Here is a 24,458-nt window from a genome sequence, read left to right as displayed (position 1 = left end):
ACAGCAACTTTATTCTGAAGTCATATGAACTTTCAAAAAAAATTTTTTTTAATCGCTTTGTCTAGGATCCTTGCTGAGGGGTTGATTATTTTATAAGAGTTCTTGAAGATGCAGCTGGAACAATAGAGGAGATCTGTGCACTAATTACCATGTTAACTGTAATTAGTATCAGTGGGCTTTTTTGACCTGTTCTACTGCAGGGAAAAAAAAAATTCATTCAATATTTTGTCACAGTACTAACTAATTCAGATAGAAGTAAGCATTTAAGCGCTTATTCATGACTGAGTTATCACTTTCTGGTTTATTATTTTGCATTATGTTTGGAACGGTCTGGTTTATGTGTACATCTGCTAGTTCCCTCTTTTCCTTCAGATTTTACTTTCAAATTTTAGCTTTTCATCACCTGTTCTCTTATTAATAATCCATGTTTTCAGCCCCGAATTAATTTGCTTAATATTTAGCGTTTCTGCGTTTGAAAATTAATCTTACTGGTACTCGAAAAGAGCATCATCTTTTTTACAGTCAGTGTTGCCTTTGAGATGTACCTTGTCTTGCCCAAATATTGTAGACAAAGATTTACCTAAGAAGAAAACATTGTTCAGCTAGTGTTTTACATTTTGTGTAAATAGCCTTAAGTCTGTAAAATTTGTAGTCTTTTTATCTTGATTGGTAGTGAATATTTAATTAGACTTTCCGATTGTAAATAGTTTGATGTTGTTCTTGAACACTGTTGCAGCAGTCAAATGCATTAGAATTTTATCCTGTATATTACAAAGCCACCACTGATGTGGCTTTTTCAAAGGTATATTAGGAAACAAACCATCTCAACAAACCTCCTAGAATTTGTGGCAATTTGTTCTTCATGCTCCAAAATGGTCGAGTGCGGGACAAAGGAGCCCCAGCCATCACATTTGAGTTATTTAAAACTCCTTTAAAAAAGGGGAGGAGAGGAGGAATCTTTCTAACCAATATTTTATCTAGGTAATGAATGTCCTGTAATATTCCCCAGTCTGGAAACAACAGGTGAAAATGTTGTTGTTGAACAATGGGTCTGTTTTTGATGTGACCATAAATTCTGATTTGAGCTGTGGGGGATTGGCCTTCTCTGTCAGACCAGCTCAGCAGATTGTTTCTGCATGGCAGATAAGCGCTACTGCAGTGCCGCGCTTCTACCCAAATGCGGGTTGGTTGACATTGAGTGGCAATAGAGCTACGGGCATGTAAAAATACAGGTGACAGAGGGGTTAGTGAGTAAATGTTGTGCATTCCACAGTTCGTTTAGTTGTTTCAGTGCTGCCTAGCCCCCACCTCGGATACCTACATCCTTCTGCAGGGATAGGACTTGGGTTTTGTGTTCTAGTTGCCCATCTGTGAAATAGGGATAAATGAACTTTCCTGCTTTGAGAACAGGGTTTGTTGTTGATAAGGAACAATTAATCTTCCCTGCTATGTGACTGAAGGGTCAGTAACTGTTCAGATGCACTGTGTTATGAAGCATCTGCCTTTCAGAAATAAATTAATGCTTAATTTAAAACCTCATTTCCTATAGCTAGAACTTTTTGTTGGATATTGTTTATGACATTTTTAGTTGGCGATGTCAAGAAGTCCTTGTAATTTGAATCTTGATGGTTTTATCTGGTATCTGTTCTGTTTCTCATTCTACTGTTATCGTTCCGTAAACAGCCCTTCCTGCCTGGTGCTGGTGGGTCATGAATGAATGCAAAGAAGATTTTAACAGGGTACACATGCAAGTTCGTAACACGTAGCATAATGAGAAGGTCATAACTTCCAGCCTTCCGAATGCGTGCATCCTAAGGAACAGGACACCCTTCTGTATTCTGGTCCTGACAATGAATAAAACCTATTTCTTGGAGGATTTAGTGTCTCTTGTATTTTCAAGTCATTTATCAGAGTTCAGAGCAAGTCTGTGGTAAGACCCATGTGAGATCCCCCTTTTTGCTAAACCTGTTGTTTAACAAGGCCGTTGTCGTCCTCTTATCGGAGACGGAAATGTGCTGTTACAGTCAAGTACACTAAAGCGTGTTTGCAGTCGTGGGAATCCGGGCTAGGAGGGACTTGAGGGAGTGAAGTAGTCCATCCCTCTGCGGTGTCAGGTATGCCAGCCTCATTCTAAATGGACGTTTATCAATTACTTAAAGTTTGCCAACAGTGAAGTCGCCTCTGTTGCCCAAAGCAGTGTAGTTCATTGCAACCATTACTATAGGAAAGCGTTTTCTTGATGCACTTTTAAGCCTCTTGCCTCTAGTTCTGTTGCTTTAAGCATGAAGAACAGGTTATTCTCTTCCACTCCAAAAACCTTTTATGTACTTGAAGACTGCTGGTTGTCAGGCCCCAGCCAGCCCTCTCCTCTTCAGCATACACAAGCCCAAATCCTTTAGTGTTTTTCTTAAAGGTTATATTTTCCTAAAGCTGAGTGCTTTGTGCTTTTCCTACTTTGTTTTTGCTAACTGGGTCCACGTCTGTCTTGAAGCGTGGTACCCATATGTGGATGCAGTGCTCCAGCTGAGGGCTCAGTAACACTGAATACAGAGTAGGACTACTGCAGATAGCTCTCAGGCTATTCTTCCATTTCTGCATCTTGGTATGATGATTGCTTTTTCTAAAAGAGCCTGTCAGCATTGGCTTGTGTTAGGTAATGATGTTATGTTGGTTGTAACTCTTCTCCAACTCTGCTGGTGTCAGTTGGTGGTTTTTCTGTCCTGTGTTTGATCAGCAAAGTGCCTGCCCAGAACCTTGCATTTGTTCCTGCTGAGATCAACTGACTCATTTCTGAGCCTGATTAGACCACCAGAGATGGCTGGAGAAAATTCAGGTATCTTTACACAACTTGGTTTTGGTCCCGTCTGGGAGTATTATCCATTTCCTTGTTTTCCAGGTGCTTAATTAAGCCTTCAGAAAAACTGCTAGAAGAGAAGTTGAACTGATAGGACTGTAATCCTCTTGTCTCCCTTCTTCACTCTCCAGATGAAAAAATAGGCACGATGTCTGCCTTTTCCAGGCTCTGTATCCTCATCTGTTCTGCACGGCTCCTCCAAGATAACTGGTTATAGTTCTAAGATTCATTGTAGGATTTTGAAATGGCTGTCTGAAGTAAATTCAAGAGCTTGTTTATCTACATGCTCTTCTAACCCTAATCAAGATTGAGATCTTACCCATTTTGTTGCTGGTAGTAATGTTGCTAGCATCTGCGCGCAGTTGGCTTTAGTCATGGAAAAGAAGGATTAAACACTTCGTGCTATATTTGTAAGCAGAATAAAATACGTTTTGATTTCCATTTAGAGCAGTCCATGCAGTGACAGGTTTCATATTCAGTACTGAAACAATTTTATTCTAAAATGGTTTTAGCTAGGTTGATTTTTTTTTATATGCCTATTTATGAGTGAAATCATTAGACTGGAAATGCAGCCAAATGGTTAAATTTATATCAGATTTTTGCAGTTAATAGCTGCCAGAGTTTCTCAGGTTATTGGCTTGCTTTTGGTTTGGCTTTGTGAATTAAGATCTGGGTCTAATTTCAGTAGCTGATCTCTAGGGCTGTTAGGACGAAGGTTAACTTTGACAGAACTGGAAGCCTTACTACAGAAAGAAAATTTGCAAATGACTCTTATAACCCTGCAAAGAGCACTATTGTGAGATTCCACTGTTTGTGTAAGAAAAATCACTTGGGTTTGGGGAAAGAGCAAGGAAAGAAGATTCTTGGATCAGGTTGGAATTTCTGCTTGGAAAGACATAACTCCATTAAGCAGTCTGTCAGTGAGAATTTAATAGTCGTACAAATTCTTGTCATCCAAACGGATGAGGCAAACTCAATGTAGTGGTGAGGCATTTACTACAGAAGATCTTTTTGTAGCTTTAGGAAGCAGAATGCTAACTCTCTGTTTTTCCTTTTAGGCATTCTCCATCATAAATATCCTATTCAGAACTAAATCCAAATCTTCACTCTCTGGATCTCCTAAAGGTACAGGAAACTTTCTTAAAACATTAAAGTTTCTTACCTTTTATTTGCATTGTATTAAAGAAACCACAAGTTGTGGTAAAACATGATTATCCACAGGAAGTGTCAGGTTTTTGTTTGATCCTCTGGCTTCTATCTTGAATGCCTCTGAGAATTATAACACAAAAAAGCCCCAAGAGAACTTTTATCTGAAAATGCTACATTCTTTCTTTTATATAGGAAGATTTTAATTTATTTTTGGCTGAGTGGACTGAGACTATGTTCACATCTTTGTGCATTTCTTTGTTTGCCTTTTGGTTACCTTCGTGACTTCTGAACTTTGCATTTTAATGTATTCAAAGGTTTCTGGGAGTTTTCCAGGCATTGGTGCGCCAAAAGAAAATAAAAATCTAAAAACTGGAGTGGGGAACAGTGCTCTGTCATCTGAAAATCCATCTTCATTATTGTCCATAGGTCATTGAACTGTTTGATGGCAACCATTACCATCCTGAGGATAATATTCTAGTGCAACACTGTCTCAATAAAATTTAAAAATATTAATGTCTGAGTTAGCGGAAAGTAAGTGTGGAAGGGTGGGAAAGGAGGAAGTTATGTGATTAGCTGCTGGCTAAGATGGTATGAGTAAAACATTTGTTCATTCACCTATCTTTCGATGTTTGTGGGTGGTTTTAAGTTCTAGCAATGCCTCGAGTATTGTACAGGGGTCAGTTATTTGTGCTAGTAATTGTCTTGAAAAGTTTGAAGTAGCTAACCCCTGATTACATGGAAAAATCATGTGAAATACTGGCATCTCTTTGTTTCTCTATCCACTGAAACAGCCTTTATAAGTTGTTAGCCTCAGCTTTCTAGATCATGGTGCTTTTTCTCAGATAGTTAGGATTTTGTAAGCCTGTTATAGGGTAGAGGGCATATTACTTTGTAAAAGCACTGGAAACCCTTTTATAATCACTGAATAACCTATAATTAAATGTGCAGTGATGGACAGTGAGTTCTTATACCCTAGTGAAATACTTCACACAAATCAACTACAGTATCATAAACTTCACAGGTAGCTGAAAAAATACAAGCAAAATTCCAGTTTGTTTTGTCAGACTGTTCTTTGAAGTTGCTTGTCAAAGTATGAGCTAAGTGTTTTTAAAAAGAAAACATCATATATATTTGTATATATAAACTTGTAAAGTATAATCTTGCAAGTTACTACCTAGTGTCTAAAATTGTCAGAAGTTTGTAAAGTGGAATTTCAGCATTTCACAAGATGTTTTTAATGCCTACTTAGTTTTGGTTCTGCATAGATTCAATCTAATGAACTCTGAAATAGTTCTGAATTGGTGATAACTTACAGGATGTAGATTTGATTTTGATCTGAATATAAAAAACGTGAGATAGGTGTATTGGCAAAGGAGAGAGGAACATGATGGTGATGTAGCAATTTACGCAGAAATGCTGTAGCAATTTATGTAGAAACAAGCATTTTATTCGCGTAGGTTAAAAATGATACATTAATTGGAAAAGTTTTATTTTCATTGCAATTCAGTTCTCTTCCTGATAATAAATTTCTGTTCAGCTGTGGTGAAAGAGCGGCATGGCCAGATACTCAGCTACTTGAATGTCTTGGGGATAAACCTTGAACAGCAGTGTGTTCTACAGGTTTCAGATTTCTATTTCAAGTAAAGATACAGCTTATTGACTCCTTAAAATTTCTTTTTGGTTAGGCGCTGCAGCTTTTCCTTCCTCCACCTTTAGAAACAGTCATGGAAGGGAGCACTCTACGCGATCCTGTTGAGTGCATCTTTTCTTTCTTGCTAAATTAATGGCTCCAGAGGCCAGGTATTTGTATGGTAATTTTGGTCATCGGATCATGGCTACACTTGTAATTGCAAAGCATTTTGCAAAGAAGGGTGGGTGGGATTGTTACCATCTTGCAGATGCATAAAATGAGCTGTGCTTAAGCTCTCAATACTTGGTTTCTTATGAGGTTGGAAGCCTTTTGGATTCCCAGAAGGTACATGGGGGCTGAACTCTTGCAGTTTGTTGAAAGGTTGGGGGAGAGTGTGGTGAATTCCAGCGAGGTGTGCTTCAAACACTTTCCTAGGTCCTTACTAGTCCGTTTAGATGTGACTGAGCAGCCAGACTGCCAAAGAAGTTGGGCAATTGGTCTCTATGCCGAGAATAAGCAGGTTATGAGCTATGGATGTGTCTGCAGCAATTTTTTTGTCTGGTCGTCAAATGTGCACAGCTGAAGTCTATTTGAAATTGGATCGGTTTCCAAAACCTTATTGTTTCAAGCACTAGGATGTGACCTCAAGTCTCCACAGATTTTTGTGAATAACGGCTGAATTGTCCGTTAGAATATTATTCTAACCAGAGGTGTTTGAAGAAAAGCTTTTTCAGGCTGAACACTGATGGCTGTAACTGTTGATGGAGAGAGAGCTGGGTGGAGAGCAGTCTGAGCTGTACGCTGTGAGGTTCTGTAGTACTCTGCTGTAAATATAGCAAGTGAACTAATAATACCCTTGTCAGGGACTTCCCTTCTTGGGAGAAAAAAAATTACTAGGGATTGCTATACTGTTCTTCTCTGCATTGTATGACTAGAAAACCACTTTAACAGATGTATTTTGGAGCTGAAATTCTGTGTTCCCTAAAACCAGGTGATGGCAAATAAATGGAGGATAGTGCCTTGCTTTAAAAGGAAAGTACTTGTAGGCAGAGTTTTCTGAAAAGAATTTCAGACTTCCTTTCCAGCATGATCTGAAAGATCCTGATGTTACTGTCTTCAAAATAAAAACTTTTGGTGTCATCTTCTCAAAATGTGTGGATTAGAAACTGTTTAACTTCAATTACTTTGAAGGGCATTGCACTTCAGCAGGAAAGGAGAATTAGCTTGCTTTATTGCACTGTGAGACTTGATAGTCTTTTCCAGGCAATTATTATTGTTGTATTATGTTTAAAAATTTTCAGTGTTTCTAGTGATGCTCCTGGGAATGAAACTTAGTGATTATAAAATTATTACCCTGGAGTCTTATTCTACATACTTTTCATCTTTGTCTTACAACTTCTTGGAGTTCCTTTAGATAGACTCCCTAATACCATTTTCACAGTTAGAATGCACCCAGTGTGTAACTTCTGCAAATTTAGTAGTCAAATACAGGATTTCTTTTGAGTATAATCTACATATAGGTCTCCTGAACTAATTTCGCTCTCTAGTAAAAAACAAAGTTACCCAACCGGTAGTATGATAAGTCTGACACGTTTATGTTTTTTCAAAGTAAAAATTTTCCAGATGGTAGATTTGCTGGTGTATCTGTCGTTTCCTGGTAGCTTCTTTCCTGTTATTTAAAAAACAAATAAATAAATCTTTGTACCCATGAATGTATTAACCTGGGTTCTCCTCTTAGGTTTGTTTTGTCAGTAACTAGCTAAAAACTTCACTCTGACTCATTGCTGCTCCTCTTACATTTGGAAGTCCATTCACAGGTTCAGAATTTGAAGCTTACAGAGCACTAGTGGAGTTGTGTTGCTACTAATAGCTCCCTGGTGGTATCTAGAGCAGTGATTTCTTTTCTTTTCATCTATAAATTGTGAAAGAATAAACCCTTGTTTGCTGCCCTAATAAAATCTGTAGGTGACCAGTGTATGTGTGCATGCCTTTCTGTGCAAAATGTATTTACTTGGTTGTAAAATTTATTTTTAATAAATAAATTGATATGTGTATTGTAAGCAGATATGGGCAGCTGAGCTGTGGCAGCAATGATAGCCTTCAAACTGGCAACCTGTTAGTGTCTATTTAGGTTTAACTGTCTGAGCATGAAGATAATGTTGCATCCATGTGTAGGAGAAATCTAATACTAATTTGTTGGTGGAAGAAAGACCTATCACGATACTTCATGTTGACTGGTGCAAGTTCATCACCTGAAAGCGTTTTTTCATAAATGAACATGGATGTCTATGAGAACTTTCAACACTTCTTTACAGTGTTGCAAGGCCAAATAGCTCTAAATTGATGCTTGAACTGTGACTGAACATGTTCTAGCTTAAATAGAGTAACCTTCAAAATGCCTGTAGCTTATGAAGTTTATGAACTCTTACACCTTCACTTTTCCCAGTCATAGCGACTTTGGGATTTTCTGCTGGACACCAGTTGTGTTCCCCTCATAAATGGCTAGGCATTCTTCTTGGTGATCCTGGGGAGGGAAAAAGTATATGATTATAATAAAGGTTGCATGCTCTCAATAGTTGTTTTGTAAAGACTGCATTTATTGCTTGCCCTTCCAAGTTAAAAACTTAGACTTCAAATGGTAGAATGCACGAAATGTATCTGTTCATGAAAGTTGCTCTTTGTTTAGTATGTAAGCAGTGGCTATCAGTTTAAGTAACTGGATATGCTTTGTAAGTGGATTCAGTGATGGGGAAAACAGATGGATAGTTATCTTGAATGAACAAGCATCAATAAAGCTTCTATACTACTTCTCTTTTATAAATGAAATAAATTTGAAACTTAAATGATAGGGCATATAGATTGAAATATGCTGTTAAAACTGGATGCATAAGTGACTTATTGCATACAAAATGGAAACAAGGGATGCTTGATGGAACGCTTTTTCCCCTTTTCCCCTTTCTGCTGATGGAGAAATAATTTCAACAGATTGTTAGTTAGAGAATGCTAAATATTTAGTATAATTTTTTTTTATCTTTATATTTTAGGTCAGCAATTTGGCTTCATCACACTGAGTTTGCCTGCATTCAAAGCTGTTTACCTACAGTAATTTGCTCTGGTTGGAAGTGAACATGTCTCAAGTTCAAATTCAGAATCCTTCTGCTGCCCTTGCAGGGAGCCAAATATTGAATAAAAACCCATCTCTTTCACAGCCTTTGAGTATTCCTTCTACTACTAGTTCTTTGCCCTCTGAAAATGCAGGTAGACCTATCCAAAACTCTGCTTTACCCTCTGCGTCAGTTACATCCACCAATGCAGCTGCAGGTAAGATTGAGTGTCTGTTAATAAGTGTATATATTCTTAGTGTTTATACTTTGGTATGATGTATTCCTGATGTCTTGCACCTACAAATACTTTAAAAGTGATATTTATCCAACTGCAGTAGCTTGTGATGCTTTCTCCCCATTGAATGAAATCTGTTTGAGACAGAAGCAAACTTTTCCATGAAGTTCTAATAATTAATTGAAATGTTTGTAATAGTAAAGAATATTTAAAATCATATAACATTGAATTTTTAAAACATTGCTATCCATCTTTTCTACAAGTAGCTTGTTTTAAATATAAAAAATGTGTTGTTTGAAACAGTTTTAGTTCTTTATCTTTAGTTCTTTTATGACCAGTTTAATGATAAATATGTTGTGCTAATAAAATATAATAGAGTGAGTAAAAGGTAATAAATAAAAAATAGATAATAGGGAAAAATAGGAGAGGGAAAAAGAAACTAACTGACTTTTTGAAATTATTCAAAGCAAGTGACCATGATGGATACTTAGAAGATTTGCTCTTTGAAATGTACTACATAAGATGCAAGCTAAATGTGGGAGTCTCCTAACTTCGTACTTCTGGCTTGCATTAAAACATTAAATTTAATGATGATGTCTTTTAGGCATGCACGTTACTTGGAAATCCCAAAGTTCAGTAGATTGTTGCCAGTTTGGCTAATAAGCAGAGCTGTCTATTCCAGCAAATCTTCTCTGAGAAGTGGTGTATTGCAGACAACTAAATGCTAAGCCAATGAGATTATTTATTTTTAATTAAAAATTGTAGTAGAGTTCATAGCTACCTGTTCATTTATCTGATTTTATGTAATCTTTCAGCTCCTTCAAACATGGCAAACCCCAAAGAGAAAACCCCAATGTGTCTTGTGAATGAGTTAGCCCGTTTCAACAAGATTCAGCCTGAGTATAAGCTTTTGAGTGAGCAAGGTCCAGCTCATTCTAAGGTAAATATTCATATAAGTTTCTTATTGCTGTTGTTCAGGCTCTTTCACTTTCATAAGCGGAAAGGCAAAGTATATGTTTTTGGTGCAACATAATACAGAATAATAGAGAGGAATGGGAAGCTCACCAAAGTACTGATGGTAGGGAAGTGTGGAGCTGTTACATGTGTACTAAAACGTTGGTTTCCCAAAGTACATAAAAGTTGAACTTGCCTGTTAACTAAAACTACTTAGCTTTTTTGAAGAGTTAGTTATGTTAGCTCCATTATGAGATGCTTGACTTTGACTTTTGTTTTATAAAGCAAGGTTTGTCCCTTGCACTCTTTGCTAAAAAAATTTGTATTAAATATGGATGATCTTTATACAGTCACTTTTCTGGTATGATGTTAAGCTTTTGTTCTACATTTTGCCTGTTCTGCAAATTTTCTGTGTTCTTCCTATGGTGCATTTTAATATTTTGAAATTAATCCCACCAACTTTAAAAGGTTAAAATAGTTTCTTAGTCCAAACTATCCTGTGAGATGCAGGAAGATTTATGGCAATTATGTTTCTTTATGAAAAATGCTACGTAAGGAGTTGTAGTGCTTTTGTGTCTATGTAGTTGGCAAGGTACTAATCTATCTTTGTTGATATGCCTGGAATAAGTTTTTACTACTTAAAATTAAGAGTTCTTCTCATCTTATCCACATCATAACTAAATGTTGCTTTGCTGTTGTTCTGTTTTAGTTGTAAATAAAATGAAACTTTCTATCCTAATTGCCCAATATTTGGAAAACAAGGATCTTGGTATATGTTCTCTAATGCCTGAAGTACAGTATGATAGAACAGCACTAAACATTCACCTATTCTGGAACACTTACTTTAGCAAAAGAATCTTTAGTTCTTCACAGTGGGCTTATAAGAATGCCGAGGGTAGACCAGCATGTGGTGTGCATCCCATATGATGACATATCTTTTACAGTGCGTCAAAATCTTGGTAATACACAATTCTTTTGGTGTTCTGTTCATATGCAGAGAGATAGTTTTTCAGGAATATAGCAAATATACAAGCAGTTTGTGTTACTTCAAAGAACATTGAAGAAGGGAGTTTTAGCATTATTAAACTTTTTAATCCTGATTGAAGATCTCTGTTGTATGAGAACTGAGGTCAAGGCGTACAAGGAAAATCAGCCTGGGATGTGTCTATTTAATCTGACATCATCTCCTTAAGGTGTTTCCTGGAATAGTGCTTGTTGTATGTTAGACGAATTGCCTTGGAATTGAATAATATTAAGAACTAAAATCTTTTGTCCAAAGTATGTGTAATGTCAGCTTCAATGTGCAAAGGAGGCAAGGTTTGCTTTTACAAAAAGTGTTGGAATAACATTCAGAGCATCTGTTCGCTTGTGTTTTCATTCTGATTGAAACTAAATTTCATTTAATTAGCAGGAAGACCTTGGCTTCCTGTTGTCTGATTAATTTGTGAAAATTTAGGGCAATATATACCCTTCCTTACCCCACACACTTAAAAAGAAGAGCCACAGAGCTTTGCTCTGTAATCAAATAGGCTTCTGCTCACCTCTGGACATGTTGGAACTTTTATGGTGCGATGTGAACTTACCTGTCTTTAAACTGCTGAAAAATATAATTAAAAAACCCCCACAGTATTAAAGCAAGGATTGAGTTATGTGGAATAAAAAGTCTGAATTTCAAGGCTGCCATTCCAAGTAATGTTGGCATACTAGCTATCCATGTAGCTGTCACCTCTATACTCATTGTGTCTTCTGTGTTTTTTAGCCTATATGATCTCATGCAGTATGCAGGATAGTTGCTAGCTACAATTATTGTGAAATTGTTAGTTCAGTAATTGGGGAAGTCCTATCGATGTCCAAGTGTTCAAAAAATCTGGAGGTGACATGGTAGTTGAGGAAGGCTTTGATATTCTCAACTTTTGCATCACTAAAAGACTCATTGTTTTGTGTAAGAGGGTCTAATAAATGATGTGGATTCTGAAGTAGCTTGTAATAAAATTCATGTTTTCTATTTTTGAGGTGTTTACAGTGCAACTGACTCTTGGGGACCAGCACTGGGAAGCTGAAGGAACTAGTATTAAAAAAGCTCAACATGCGGCAGCTGCCAAAGCTTTAGAAGGGACAAAATTCCCTAAGCCTACAGCTCGTCCATCTCGTAGTGAAGGCAAGAATCCAGGTATTTGCCACACAAAGTTATTTTAAAAAAAAAAAAAAAAAAAAAGAATACACCTTTCTGGTTTTGGTATGTATTTTAAAGTTGCATAGGGATGAATAAAAACAGTGATTCTGCGTATTTAACGATGGCAATTGTCAGGTTTTGTGAGAACATCATCTTGATTTAATCTTTGATTGTTGTAGGCAACATGATAAGAATCATCATATTAACAATTTAAAAGTATAGGGTTTTTCTGTCAAGTCAATCAGGATTGAAGAACCTACTGCTTAACTTACTGTTTAGTATTATAACACTTGGTGAAATCCTGGAAAAGATGTTTATCCTGATCTTGAAAAAAAAGAAAACTGAGTAAAAAAAATCCAAACAAACAAAAAAAAAGAAACACGAGGAATTCGTTCACAGCAAAGAATAATCTTTTGCATGGACAGATGAATGTGTTTAGTAATTCCAACAGGATAATTCAAAAGTTTGACAATAAAGATTTCTTTGCAAATGTTTAATTTAAAAACAAAACAAAACTTAAATTTCTGTTGAGAGATTGGATGAGAACTTTGGAATTTGCATCATTTGTACTTCTTTAAAGAGAAATAGATGTTGATTTGTATAAAAGTTGTAGTTTGCTATGTTTAGGGAACTTCTTACTTTACTAAGGTTGCTTTTAAGTTATATTTAATATATAAAATTAATTAAGAACTAACTTCACATCTCAGCTGCACATGTGTTTGTTTTGCATTTACCCTTAGTCACTTGAATTCAAAACTATTGGGATAGCATTAGCATGTTCAGCAAAGATTAAAACTTATTTTTTGTGCCAGTTGTATTCTGTTATCACCTAAATTCTTTTTTTAGAAACACTTTGTACAGTCAACAGTGAAAATATTAGAAGCTAGCAATAACTTATTTTGTCTGTGAATCTGTTCCATAATTTCATTTTCTTTTGACAATTGCCCTATAACAAAACACTGTTGTACTAAAATACACAGATTTTTGAGCCGGTGAGGCCTGTGATAGAAAAACTTATATTTACATGACTGTTCTTTCTCAAATGAGAATAGTCAGGGAGTCAGTTCTCATGCACACGATATCTGTGTTGAGAGAAATGTTTATAGTCCTCAGTAGCAATATACCTTCCTTTTGAAAAGGCCAGTTACAATTTGAAAGTGAAGAGTCATAAAAGCCCTTCTTAGGTCATTGAGTACAAAGAGAAATATTTGATCATTCTCAGTAAACAGCAGACATGGAAGGTATGCAGCATGTCTGTTAATTTAAAAGTATTTTTTGGGAAAGAGGAATTTCTGTTCTGCAGACCACATTATTAGATACACTGTAAAAATCAATAAATCGGTAGCTTCACAAGTTTAAAGCAAAATAAAACAAAACAAAAAAATAAAGCCCCCAGCAAATTCACTTTTTTGTAACAGGATTTGTCACAACCCCACTAGGCTGCTAATTTAATATGCATCATATAGACTTACTTTCTTTGTGTTCATTAGCATTTCTATTCAGAATTCATTCATTTAAGATACTGCATATGGCAAAACTTGAGCTCATTTTTCCCTGCTTTGAGACAGCATAAGTGTTTAGATTGTTTCAGTTCCTTGTGACAGTTGGACTACTCTCTTTATATGCCTTTTTGTTTAGACAGCGTAACCCCCACAGTGGAGTTGAATGCACTTTGCATGAAACTGGGAAAGAAACCTATGTACAAACCTATCGATCCATATACAGGGATGAGATCCACTTACAACTACACTATGAGAGGTGGTACTTATCCTCCACGGTATGTATTGTTTAATTTTTTGGTTTTGCAGTCTCCTATCTTTGAACATCTGCTCTCATCATCTGAGTGCTTTGATGCTATCTTCTGAAAACTAGCAAAAAATACAAGGTCCCTTAAAGGGATATTCAGCTTGAAACATAGCCAGCTTATGAGGCAAAAGGTTTTGATAAGTACACCCCATTAATATCTGTAATTTGTCTTATTTAAGGGTTGGGGTTTTTTTCCTTTGGAGGGGAGGGGAAAGGGATGAAGAAGTGTTTTTGAGGGCATTTGGTTATAGCCAGCTTCATGAAGTGACTAGCTAAATATTAGTTAAATATTTCTTGCATTTCCTTTCTGTGTAAAGGCAAAAGTGAAGAAAACAGTTTGATGCTTTTTCTAAAGCTATTTAAATTAAAGCTTCCATTTAAAGAATTTTATATGGGCATAGGAATCGAGAATTCAAAACTTACTGGCCACCAAGTCTATAAAAACAAAGTTACATTGTCTTTCTGTGTTCTAGTTGGTTAGAAATGTGTTGGTCTTGTAAAACAAGAAATGTTGATACTCTGTTTCAAAGCCGTCCCCCTAAAATCTTTTAGACTTTAAATCAAAATTTGGCAGTGCTCAGTCATGGTTACTGATACCCAAGATATTCATCCACGTATAATTTATGTTTCTGTTTACTTTGTAGGCCAAACTATTTGCTTATGTAAATCTCTCTCTTTGCAGGTACTTTTACCCATTTCCTGTTGGGCCCTTACTTTATCAAGTTGAGCTTTCAATTGGAGGGCAGCAGTTTCATGGGAAAGGAAGAACAAGACAAGCTGCTAAGCATGATGCAGCTGCTAAAGCACTGAAAGTACTGCAGAATGAGCCCTTGCCTGAGAAACCGGAGGTGGGAATTAATCTTATTGTTGTAAGCATAAATTGCTGTGATAAACCGAGACGTTGTTGTAGATTTTTTCTTTATTGAGAGGAAGATGACAGTTGTGAAATTTAATTCTGTGTAGTAGTGTTGACCTACTTGTGTCAATAGCAACACTTTGATTTAAAAACATAGATTTCTATGGAACTAGAGTTTTCCCAAATGAAGTTATATTAATTCTTTTGCTGTCATATTTTTCCACAGCAATGCTATAGACCTCTGTCAGATATGAGCACTGGAAGCGTAGATAGGAACTAATATCTTATCAGGTACAGATCATATACAAACGTCTGAAGAAGTGTGTAAATGGGGTACTTGCATTCTTGTATGGGCAACATAGAAATCAGACATGGGTTTGCTTGCTGGGAAAAATTCCTACATGATTTGGGAAAGAACCATGGAAGTTCTGGAAAAGCAGGAAGTTCGTGGAAGTAGTAAACTCGTACACACATTTTGATATGAATATAAGAAGCAAATTTTTATCCTTCCATATATTTACGGCTGCCCAGCACTTTCCTTTCCAAGACCCTGTTATTGGGTTTTTTCGTGCTTTTTTGTTAAGTTGCATTAGGCAGAAGGTCTCATTGTGTGCACACAAGTTACTCGTAGCTTCTAGGACTGGTTGACTGTGTGCACCTTCTCTGTATTTTGGCTGACTGCTTTGCCCAAAGACTACTAGAAAGAGCATATTTAATCTTTCCTTTATGGGCTCATTATACCATTTTGTCTGAGTTATGAGGGCTTGATGTTAGAACTAAGAGCAAGAGTACATCTACTGATGTACTCCACGCTGGCATCTAGATCGTGTTGAGGAGGAGGCCATGCGATACAAACCTAAAAGCAAGAGAGACTAGGACATTGCCAGAGAGGTGAGGAACAGGATGTGGAGGTTAGACTGATAACTTAGAATCGGGGGAGCATGAGAACTTGCTGGATACAGAGTCTGGCTATGTGCTGAGAAAGAAGGAAAATGAAGAATTGGGCAAGAAGGTAACAAGGAGTCTCAGACTGGGGGGAAAAAAATAGCTGGGAACTACCAGGAATGGCAGAGCAAGAGATTTGAGGAATGTGTTGTGAAGCCAAGGGACACTGAGTTAAAACTTCCAAGTGTGTTTGTGGGAGAGAGCATTGCCCAGATAATTAGGCAAAACCACTGGATCTGATGGTTCAGGGAAGAGTCCTAGGAGGCACTGATGGTAGTGGTTCAGGTAACAGAAAGCTCTCCTGGAGGAATGTAGATTATTGAATGATGGAGGCTACTAAAAGTCAAGGGATTACAAATGCTATTGAGGAGAAGAGAGTAATGCTGGGAGTAGAAGCTGAAGGAGTGGAGATAAGTTCTGCACTGGAATCTAGAACTGGTGATAGGCAGAGTGTGGTCAGGGACAAGCTGGAGGTCTTCATGTAGGAGAGGTCAAGCCTGAAGGGGATGTTCCCCTTCAGTGCAGGGGGACCCCAAATTCCTGAGCATTCTCGTTCTGTGTCAGTGATGCATAACATCCTCCTTTTGCACTCACCCTCCTAAAAGGTAACCTACTGTCACCACCCATTTTTCTGCCTCAGGTAGCAAAGTTCTGTGTACTGGACCCGAGGAGTTCAACTCTGCAGAAAATAATAGGATCACATGTAACTGAATTCTTTTCTGTTCACTTTTTTAGAAATGCTTCTGTACAAGTGACTTTCTGAATATTTGTAGAGTTGTGTTTAAAGTTGAGTAATGTGAAGTCTTCAGAACGAACACTGCAATTGTCTTTATATGGCCATGTATCCTTTTCTATAGGATGTCTCATTCAGTGTAAGGGGTGTAAATCAAGAGGTAAAGGAAGTAAACCTACAGAGTCTCTCCTTCTCGTTTTTTGTTTTGTTTGTTTTGGTTTGGTTTTTATAAGGACATAAGGGAAATACTGTTGTGAATGATGCAAGAGATTGCAAGAAGGGAGAATTATTTTATGAATAAAACAGTTGCAAGCTGGCTGGGAGCTGAATGCTGTCTTGACCCTGCTATACATATGCTGGGCAAGTCACACTTTCAAGAGAAACATGCATTTGTCATTTTATTTTTCTATTTATGTTTGACTTGTCTGCAAAATGAACAGGAAGAAATGCAGCTATGCTTAAGGAGAGCAATCCTTTGAGCAGAGTGTGCTGTTTTATAATAAGTACTCGGATAAATCAGATCTTAATTTAAAGTTTGGTAGATAAATGCTAAGTTCATTAATATTTGTGGCTTTCAAATGTTGTAGCTGTAGGATGTCTGAGGGAATTGCTGTTTTTGTAACAGCATTTTGCACTAGACAGGATGAAGATAAAAAGAGGAAGATTTTATGACTAAGTGAGCACTGTTCATTCTTCAATCAGTGAGGCAAGGTCCGTGAAGGATACGGTAGTGTAAGATCATAAGAGGTGCTATTATAATGTGTGTATACAATGGAGGCAAATTAAGATTTCACAAGCAGACATAATCCTGATACTTCCTACCTGTTAGTTGATGTTGCCAGTAATTTTCCTTTTAAATTTAGTTATTTTTGTGTGTCCCATTTGTGTGTGTGTGTAAACAAAATATGCTTAAGCTTGAACTCTTGTATTTTGAGGGGGAGGGAGGTAATTTTGTAATTTTTTTTATTTTACAGATTTTTGTATTTACAGTATTTTACTCTTGTATTTTTAAATTAGAAAATATTCAGTGCTTAAGAAGAAATAATTGAATAAAATGATTAGACTTCAAGGGTAAGAATGACCATTTCCCACACCTTCTCAGACTGCAAATCTAGCAGCAAGTGGCAGGAAAAAAAATTTCATAATATTAGCTCTCAACTGGACAAAGCCCTGCCTGAACAACCTAATTTAGTTTTAAAGTCTGCTCTGCTTTGAGTGGGAGGCTGTGGTAGGAGACCCCCAAAGGACCCTTCCCACCTAAATTAAGATGACTGGAGTTAAGACACGCTGACAAACTTGCAGTATGGGGTTACTTTGCATATTCAAAGACAGAGATGATAAAGCATCAATTTAAGGCTTAGAAAACCTAGAAAACTATGCTTTCTAGCCCAATTCTTAAACAGAAATTCTAACTTTTGTCTGAAAGTACTAAAACCAGAATTGTTTCTATGCTTTTTTTGCCAACTTACTTGGTAAATATCAGCTGCTCTTTATACCCTTAACATGGAAGAAAATAGACTGGTACCTATGTTGAAATCAATGTAGTTCTAATCAGCCACTTGACTGGTTTTCATAATTTGCTTATAAGCAGTCTTCGAGGAAGTGCGTATTGAAAGAGTTCCTAGAAAATGGTGAATCCCTCTTAAAGGAGTCTATTACTTTTACAATTTGCTTGGGAGTTTTTTAATCTACCACTTTTGTTTCCTTTTGTGACTTTTTTTCACTTGTTAGAGATGAATTTGAACAATTTGATGAGAGCTAAGAGTGGTAAATGCTTATATTCGTGGTCTCATTCTAATTTAGAGGCATAGGTTCCTTGGAGAGTTTAGTTTATGCACACATGCAAACTACTTTAAAAGCAGACTTTATAGATCATCTGCCTTGAGGTGTGCAGGGAAAGAGAAAGAGGGAGAGCGTGTGTGTATGATTATTTCTGAGTTATAAAATAAACTGATCCAGAACTCAAGTAGAGGCAGAATAATTGCTAAAATAGCTATAGACTGTTAATTGTCATTTTGCTATTAATTTACTCTTTTTAGATAAAGGTATTGAAGAAAAGTACCTGTGTTTTACACCATGTGAACAGACTTGGAGTATGTCAAGAATATACACCGTAATATGGCAAATAATTCCATACTATTTATTTGTATTCTCTTGAAACAATATTAAATGGGAAAAATCTAATCCAATAAAGAGAAGTCCTGGTCATCTTCACAAGGAAAAATGTCAGAATTCGAAAAACTAGAATATATCTGAAATTACAAGGAGGGGACGAATTTTTGTAGTTGAAGTGATTGTGTTAATGTTTTGATAGTAAGGGTGGTGACAGATCATTCCTAGAGGTGCTGGTAGTAAACTTGCTGTAACACCTAGACTGTAATAAAGTAAGACCTTAGTAGTTCAGATATTTTTTTTTCTGGGTATATGATGCTATTCCTTTTGAACTTACCAATTGCATTTGAAATAGGTTTAGAATATGATGATCAAGACTTTTGACTCCTGTATTCAATCTTGGTTTTGCCAATTTTTACCTGCGTTGTGCCTTCTGCTGAGGTATAATATGGTTCCTCTAGTGTAGGTGCTGCCTCCACATTTCTAATGTAGTCTAATGCACAGGGCATCTATCTCGCTCCTGTGGGAGTGGTGCCATCATGTGGTCTCAGTTTTTGCAGACCTGAAGATTGCTCTATGTACACCTCTGTGTAGAGGTCGGAGACTGGATGTAGTAGTGGGATGAGAAGTATCAGATGTTAGCATTGTAAAAGGATGTTGGGCTATATGTGCTCTTCTGAAATGTTTGCAACTCAAACCTGAAATACAAGGTCAGCCCATAAGAACAGTGTGAAATCTGATGGGACAGTGGGAGGAGTGAAAACCATAGATTAATTTTACTAATATTTTTTTCTGAGATGGGAAGAGGTTGCTTTAAGTGGCGGGAAAAAAAATTTCCTTCATGGTTTAATCTAACTTGTTAGTAACAGACTTTGGGGATGCTTGATACCATCAAAACTAGTTTTAATCAATGAGAGCTCTCTAGCATATTTCCACTGCTCCAATAAAATATTTAAATCATTTTTGTTACCTGGTTGCATAACTAGTATTGTGGCGTGATATAATTGGTGAAATTGTTGCTGTTCATCTTTATCATAATCTTTCCAATATCACTGCTGGACACTTAGTCTTAAAATTTCTCTGTTGCTATTACCATGCCTCTTAGTTCATGTTGATCCCAACATCAGTGAAGACATTTTTGGAATCACAATCAAAATTTTACCTGGAGATACGTAGAAGTGCCTGTAGGTAAGCTTCACCTGGCACTGCTGTCCTCCTAGCAGGTGTAAGTTCTCAGAGATGTACACCATTTGATTTAAGGCAAGTTCCTGATAGTATATTCTTCAGATGAGAAAAAAATCTGTAGATGAAGCACTTGCAAGGGAGCATGTTAAAAGGCAGGACTCTGCCAGGGTCTAATTAGCCATCCTTTATTCACATTGGTCCCATTCTCAGAATCTTTATTTTTCCTGCCCTTTCTCTTATCTGATACTGTCTTAGTGCTTTTGGTACAAATGTCCAATCAGTATATGAAAATTGTATTTCATAAAGGTACTTCCATTTGGAAATCAGTTCATTTAACACTTCAGTTTGGTTTTCTATAGATAGATTTTTAAACCTATTGGCCCTTATCCCATTTGTTCTTTCCTGTAACGAGCACATGAAAATGTGAAGGTTTGCTAGCTTTTACACATACACATTAAATGAACTTCTTAAGTTTCCATTCTGTAGTATGTGTGCTGCATTTCTACACATTCACGTAAAATGGCAGTAAAGGTTAGACTACTTAAAATTTTGAGAGTTCAGTAAACTGGTTGGATGGATAAAATTCAATTTAATAGGATCTTTATTTTAAATAGAGTATGCTTCTTTTAGGTTAACGGAAAAGAACCAGATGATGAAAATCTCAATAAATCTGAAATAAGCCAAGTTTTTGAGATTGCACTTAAAAGGAACTTGCCTGTGAATTTTGAGGTATGTTTATTTTACAAGCTCTAGATTTGTTTTTATTAGAATATTAAGGGTACACATTAAGTTGAGTCTCTTCTAGATAACCCAAACAACTGACTTTTAACATGTCTTGTTAGTTGTGAATACACTTTTACCTTTGACAGTCACCCTGATTGTCTCGGAGTTTATATGGTGAAGTGAAAAAAAAAAGAAAAATCCACCTGTTCACAAATTCATGCACTAAAATCATAACATGAGTGAACAGCTATGCTGTGGTTGTCTGTGCAATCTTTTTTCCAAGCTTTTTGAAAAATCAGTATTACAGTGAAGAAACAAAACACAACCCCACGTTAATGGTTAGAACATTGAAGTGCAGAGTCGAGGCAAAAGAGTATAGCTCACTCTGAAAGACATTTATGGAAGTATTTGCTTAATTAAGCACTGATGTGGACTACCCGCAAGTTGCAGAATCTCACGAGTAGGTTTCTTTTCTTGCCATGAGGTGACCTCATGTGCATCTTACTTTCCTTTCCCTTTGGCCTGGCTGCTTGCTGCCTCTTTGCCCCTCCCTGATCATTTTAGTTATCTTAAATCAATAGCTTCCATAGGAGCATCTCTGTTTCATTAAAATATTAATTTATCATGCTGCTTTCCTGAGCTGGCAGAGTAACATTTAAGTTGACTATCTGAATTATTATAGTAAGAAAATGCAATTGTGTGTAACTATATTGCTTCTAAAACCGTTCTATGAAATTTTACGTGAAGCTTTCAATTATTGCAGGTTAGCCTGAGCATCACTGGTAAAAACATACTGTCACACAAAGCCAGTTGTGGGTGGAAGTTCTTAATTCATTCTTACTTTTTGACTTTATGGATATTTTGAAGTATGATGTGTTATGAATGGAGTTAAAAGACTAAATCTGTAGTAGGCAGCTATCTCTTAGATGTCTCCAGAATTCTTGATTTCTGAACTAAAATGCTGGATGCTAAAGAATTGCTCGCTCTGTAATGTTCTATTACTGTAACATGATGTATTTAATGAGGTGATGTTAACTGTGTGGAAGTACACACTGATGAAACAGAACAGTCATATTTTAATATTGAAAGAGTAAATCAGTAAATGAAATAAGATGGATTAATGACATATGTAAATACTGTTTACTGCTTGCTGCATCTGATCTTTTTAAAGTATATGTTTATTTGGGTGGGATTGTGTTACTGGAGTGAGTATGATTTACTTCTCTACTTTCTGGATTGTGTGAGAATCTAAAATCTCTTTATCCGTAGTTCTTGAGAGAAGTTGCTATAAACAATGTGCCCTACCATTTTTAATAAGTGTTTATCACGCTTTCACTCAGTTTTTCCCTCTGAAACAGGTGACCAAGGAAAGTGGTCCTCCCCATATGAAGAGCTTTGTAACCAAGGTGTCAGTTGGAGAATTCATGGGTGAAGGTGAAGGAAAGAGCAAGAAGATCTCAAAGAAAAATGCTGCAATAGCGGTCCTAGAAGAGCTGAAAAAATTGCCACCTCTTCCTACGGTTGAGAAAATGAAGCCACGAATCAAAAAGAAAACAAAATCAATAGTGAAGGTAAGAGACAAACACATTGGAAATCTGACTGTTATAACTAATCATCAGATGAGAGGCGTTTCTGAGTTAATTATAAACACTCTTCAACTGCTCAACGTTTATCAGCAGTTTGGTACTACAAATGAAATGACATTTTGCTCCCACTCTAAATGGGGTTCTGACACCACTTTTACAACAGTTATCAGTAAATTCAGCATGAAAGAGAAACCTTATAAAAGAATGAGCGGCACTTAAAAATCAAGCTCTGACTTTCAAGCCTTAGACTTTACAGCTTCAGGTTTTGCGTGATTTTTGCTTGTGCAAATTCTCCTGCAAGCCTGTCCCTCCTAATATAGCAGGATTAGAACTTGTAAAACTGTTACCAGTGGTAGGTTATATGTGGTCAACTGTGACAGCAGAGCCAAATAAATTGAGTGTTTCTCTTTGGCTGTGACTAAGCAACTTTTTATTTCAGTGTTTTTAAATTCTAGAGATTAATTAATTCAGTGGCACGCTGCATTTTGTCTATTAAACCAAATATTCACAAATTTTGGTTTATTTCCTAAACATTGTTCTACATAGCTGCAAACAAGTCCAGAGTATGGTCAAGGAATGAATCCCATTAGCAGACTTGCCCAGATACAGCAGGCCAAGAAAGAGAAGGAACCAGAGTACATGCTCATCACAGAACGTGGTCTTCCAAGGCGCAGGGAGTTTGTTATGCAGGTTTGTATGTTAATTTGAGGAATCTAGTTGCATGGCTGTGATGCCTTTTTTTTTTTTTTTTTGTCTTATGGTAATCAGGTTGTCATGATGATGTACAAAGTTAACAGGATTACAGCCAAATTTCCATGAAATTTATTAAGAAAATATCTAGTGGGATACATTCAGGGAAGATAGAAGTTCAAGAAAAGTGATCTGAATCATGTTTAAAAACAAATTGCGTAGGGCATCAGAAGTCTATGTTGTAACTGCCTAATGTTTTAATTAACAGGAATATTAATACTCTCTTAAGAGATACTGAGCTTCTTATATTTTGTAATGTAGGATTCATTAACACCAGCCTGGGTATCCTTCATTTCCTCCTTCCCCTGAGCTTTCATGTGTTGCTTTAGAGTGCAGCACTTTCTGTACTCTGCATTGCAAATCCCAATAGCATAGTAGTATTTTTAATACTGAGTATCTACTAGCCTCTAATAATTAAGTGCATTTTCCAGACCTCCCTCCTATCCTGGCCAAGACAGGAAAGTTACTTGCTTTCTTTCCATTGCATTAGTAAATCTGCTAAACCTGTAACTTTAGCTTGGAAAATTTATATCTACTGTGGTACCAGTTTTGAGCATTTAGGCTGTTGACAAGGTGAGATGATGAAATATAGTTGTTTGTGTGACTTCTGTTTGGGTTTTTTGTGCTTGGAAGCCAATGATCATTGATAATAAATGACAACTTGCTTAGAATGATGATTACTTGAACTATTTTGTGACTCATAGTGTGCTCGAGACACAGATCACTAATAAGTGAATCCTCATACTACTGTTTAAGAATTGATTTGGTTTTTCTTCCTCTTTTGTCCAGGTGAAAGTTGGTGTACACACAGCTGAAGGAATGGGCACGAACAAAAAAGTTGCTAAACGCAATGCAGCTGAAAATATGTTGGAACTTTTAGGTTTCAAAGTCCCTCAACCTCAACCTCCAAAGCCAGCATTAAAGACAGAAGAGAAGGTAAGAGCCTTTAAGAATCAACCGCTGTTTAATACTATGGCAAAAGTTGAGCTGAAACAATAGCAGCTTTGCAAGGCAGTAACAGTGTAGTAAATTGATGCTTTCTGCCCTAGCCAGGAAGCAGGTGTATTGAGGTGACTGTTCACTAAAAAATAGTGCGTTTTGGATACGTTAAGGGTTCAATTTTGCAAGTAAATCGAAGTCTCATCAGAAGGCTAAATGAATGTATTCTTTATAGAATGGCTCAGAACCTGTGATAATTGAGGTATTGGTCTTAGAAACTTGCAGACATGTAAGTTATAGGACTCTGTGGTAGCAATAGTTTTATATAGCCTTATCACCAACTACAGTCAAAAGTTTGTTACAGGTCTCTTTCTTTGGTAGGTCCCTTAGCAGGGAAAGAGCCTTGCATTCTCCTGTTGATTCAGCAAGTGTTACTAGCAAGTTAAAAGAGCAAGTCTGGTTTTAGTTTTCTCCTTTTCATGTACTTGCTCATTTGTGTCCAATGTGTTGTCCTCAGCAATACCAATAACTAATGTTAGTTTAACTGACTTTATAATGGTATCTAGTTCTCAATATCTGTGTTCTTAATACCACTTCACTGGTCTGTAGATAGTTTTAGTCATTCAGTGAATAAGAATCACTGAACTTGTCTCTTCTTGGTAGCTTCGTAATAATTGCAGTTTTCGAATAAGAAGTTTTTCAGTAAAATTTTGACTAGTCAGAT

The 24,458-nt window shown here is 36.6% G+C and overlaps 1 protein-coding gene across 9 annotated transcripts in view; it reads left to right on the top strand.

Annotated features, from left to right (window-relative positions):
* Window positions 1-24,458, top strand: part of STAU1 (staufen double-stranded RNA binding protein 1) — a 34,575-nt gene that overhangs the window by 2,222 nt on the left and 7,895 nt on the right. For 2 of the 9 annotated variants that reach the window (XM_069805663.1, XM_069805682.1), the window contains exons 2-11: window positions 3,913-3,979; window positions 8,678-8,954; window positions 9,788-9,912; window positions 11,940-12,096; window positions 13,738-13,876; window positions 14,588-14,753; window positions 20,367-20,465; window positions 21,818-22,030; window positions 22,592-22,735; window positions 23,585-23,731. In XM_069805663.1, coding sequence (XP_069661764.1) covers window positions 8,762-8,954; window positions 9,788-9,912; window positions 11,940-12,096; window positions 13,738-13,876; window positions 14,588-14,753; window positions 20,367-20,465; window positions 21,818-22,030; window positions 22,592-22,735; window positions 23,585-23,731 — 1,383 coding nt within the window. In that variant the 5' untranslated portion in view covers window positions 3,913-3,979; window positions 8,678-8,761. Of the gene's footprint in view, window positions 1-3,912; window positions 3,980-8,677; window positions 8,955-9,787; window positions 9,913-11,939; window positions 12,097-13,737; window positions 13,877-14,587; window positions 14,754-20,366; window positions 20,466-21,799; window positions 22,031-22,591; window positions 22,736-23,584; window positions 23,732-24,458 lie in introns of all 9 variants that reach the window. The other 7 variants (XM_069805648.1, XM_069805673.1, XM_069805697.1 and 4 more) reach the window with 4 other exon arrangements.

This window comes from Haliaeetus albicilla, chromosome 2 (assembly GCF_947461875.1).
Source record: "Haliaeetus albicilla chromosome 2, bHalAlb1.1, whole genome shotgun sequence".
NCBI lineage: Eukaryota > Metazoa > Chordata > Aves > Accipitriformes > Accipitridae > Haliaeetus > Haliaeetus albicilla.
This window is presented reverse-complemented; position numbering and strand designations above follow the sequence as displayed.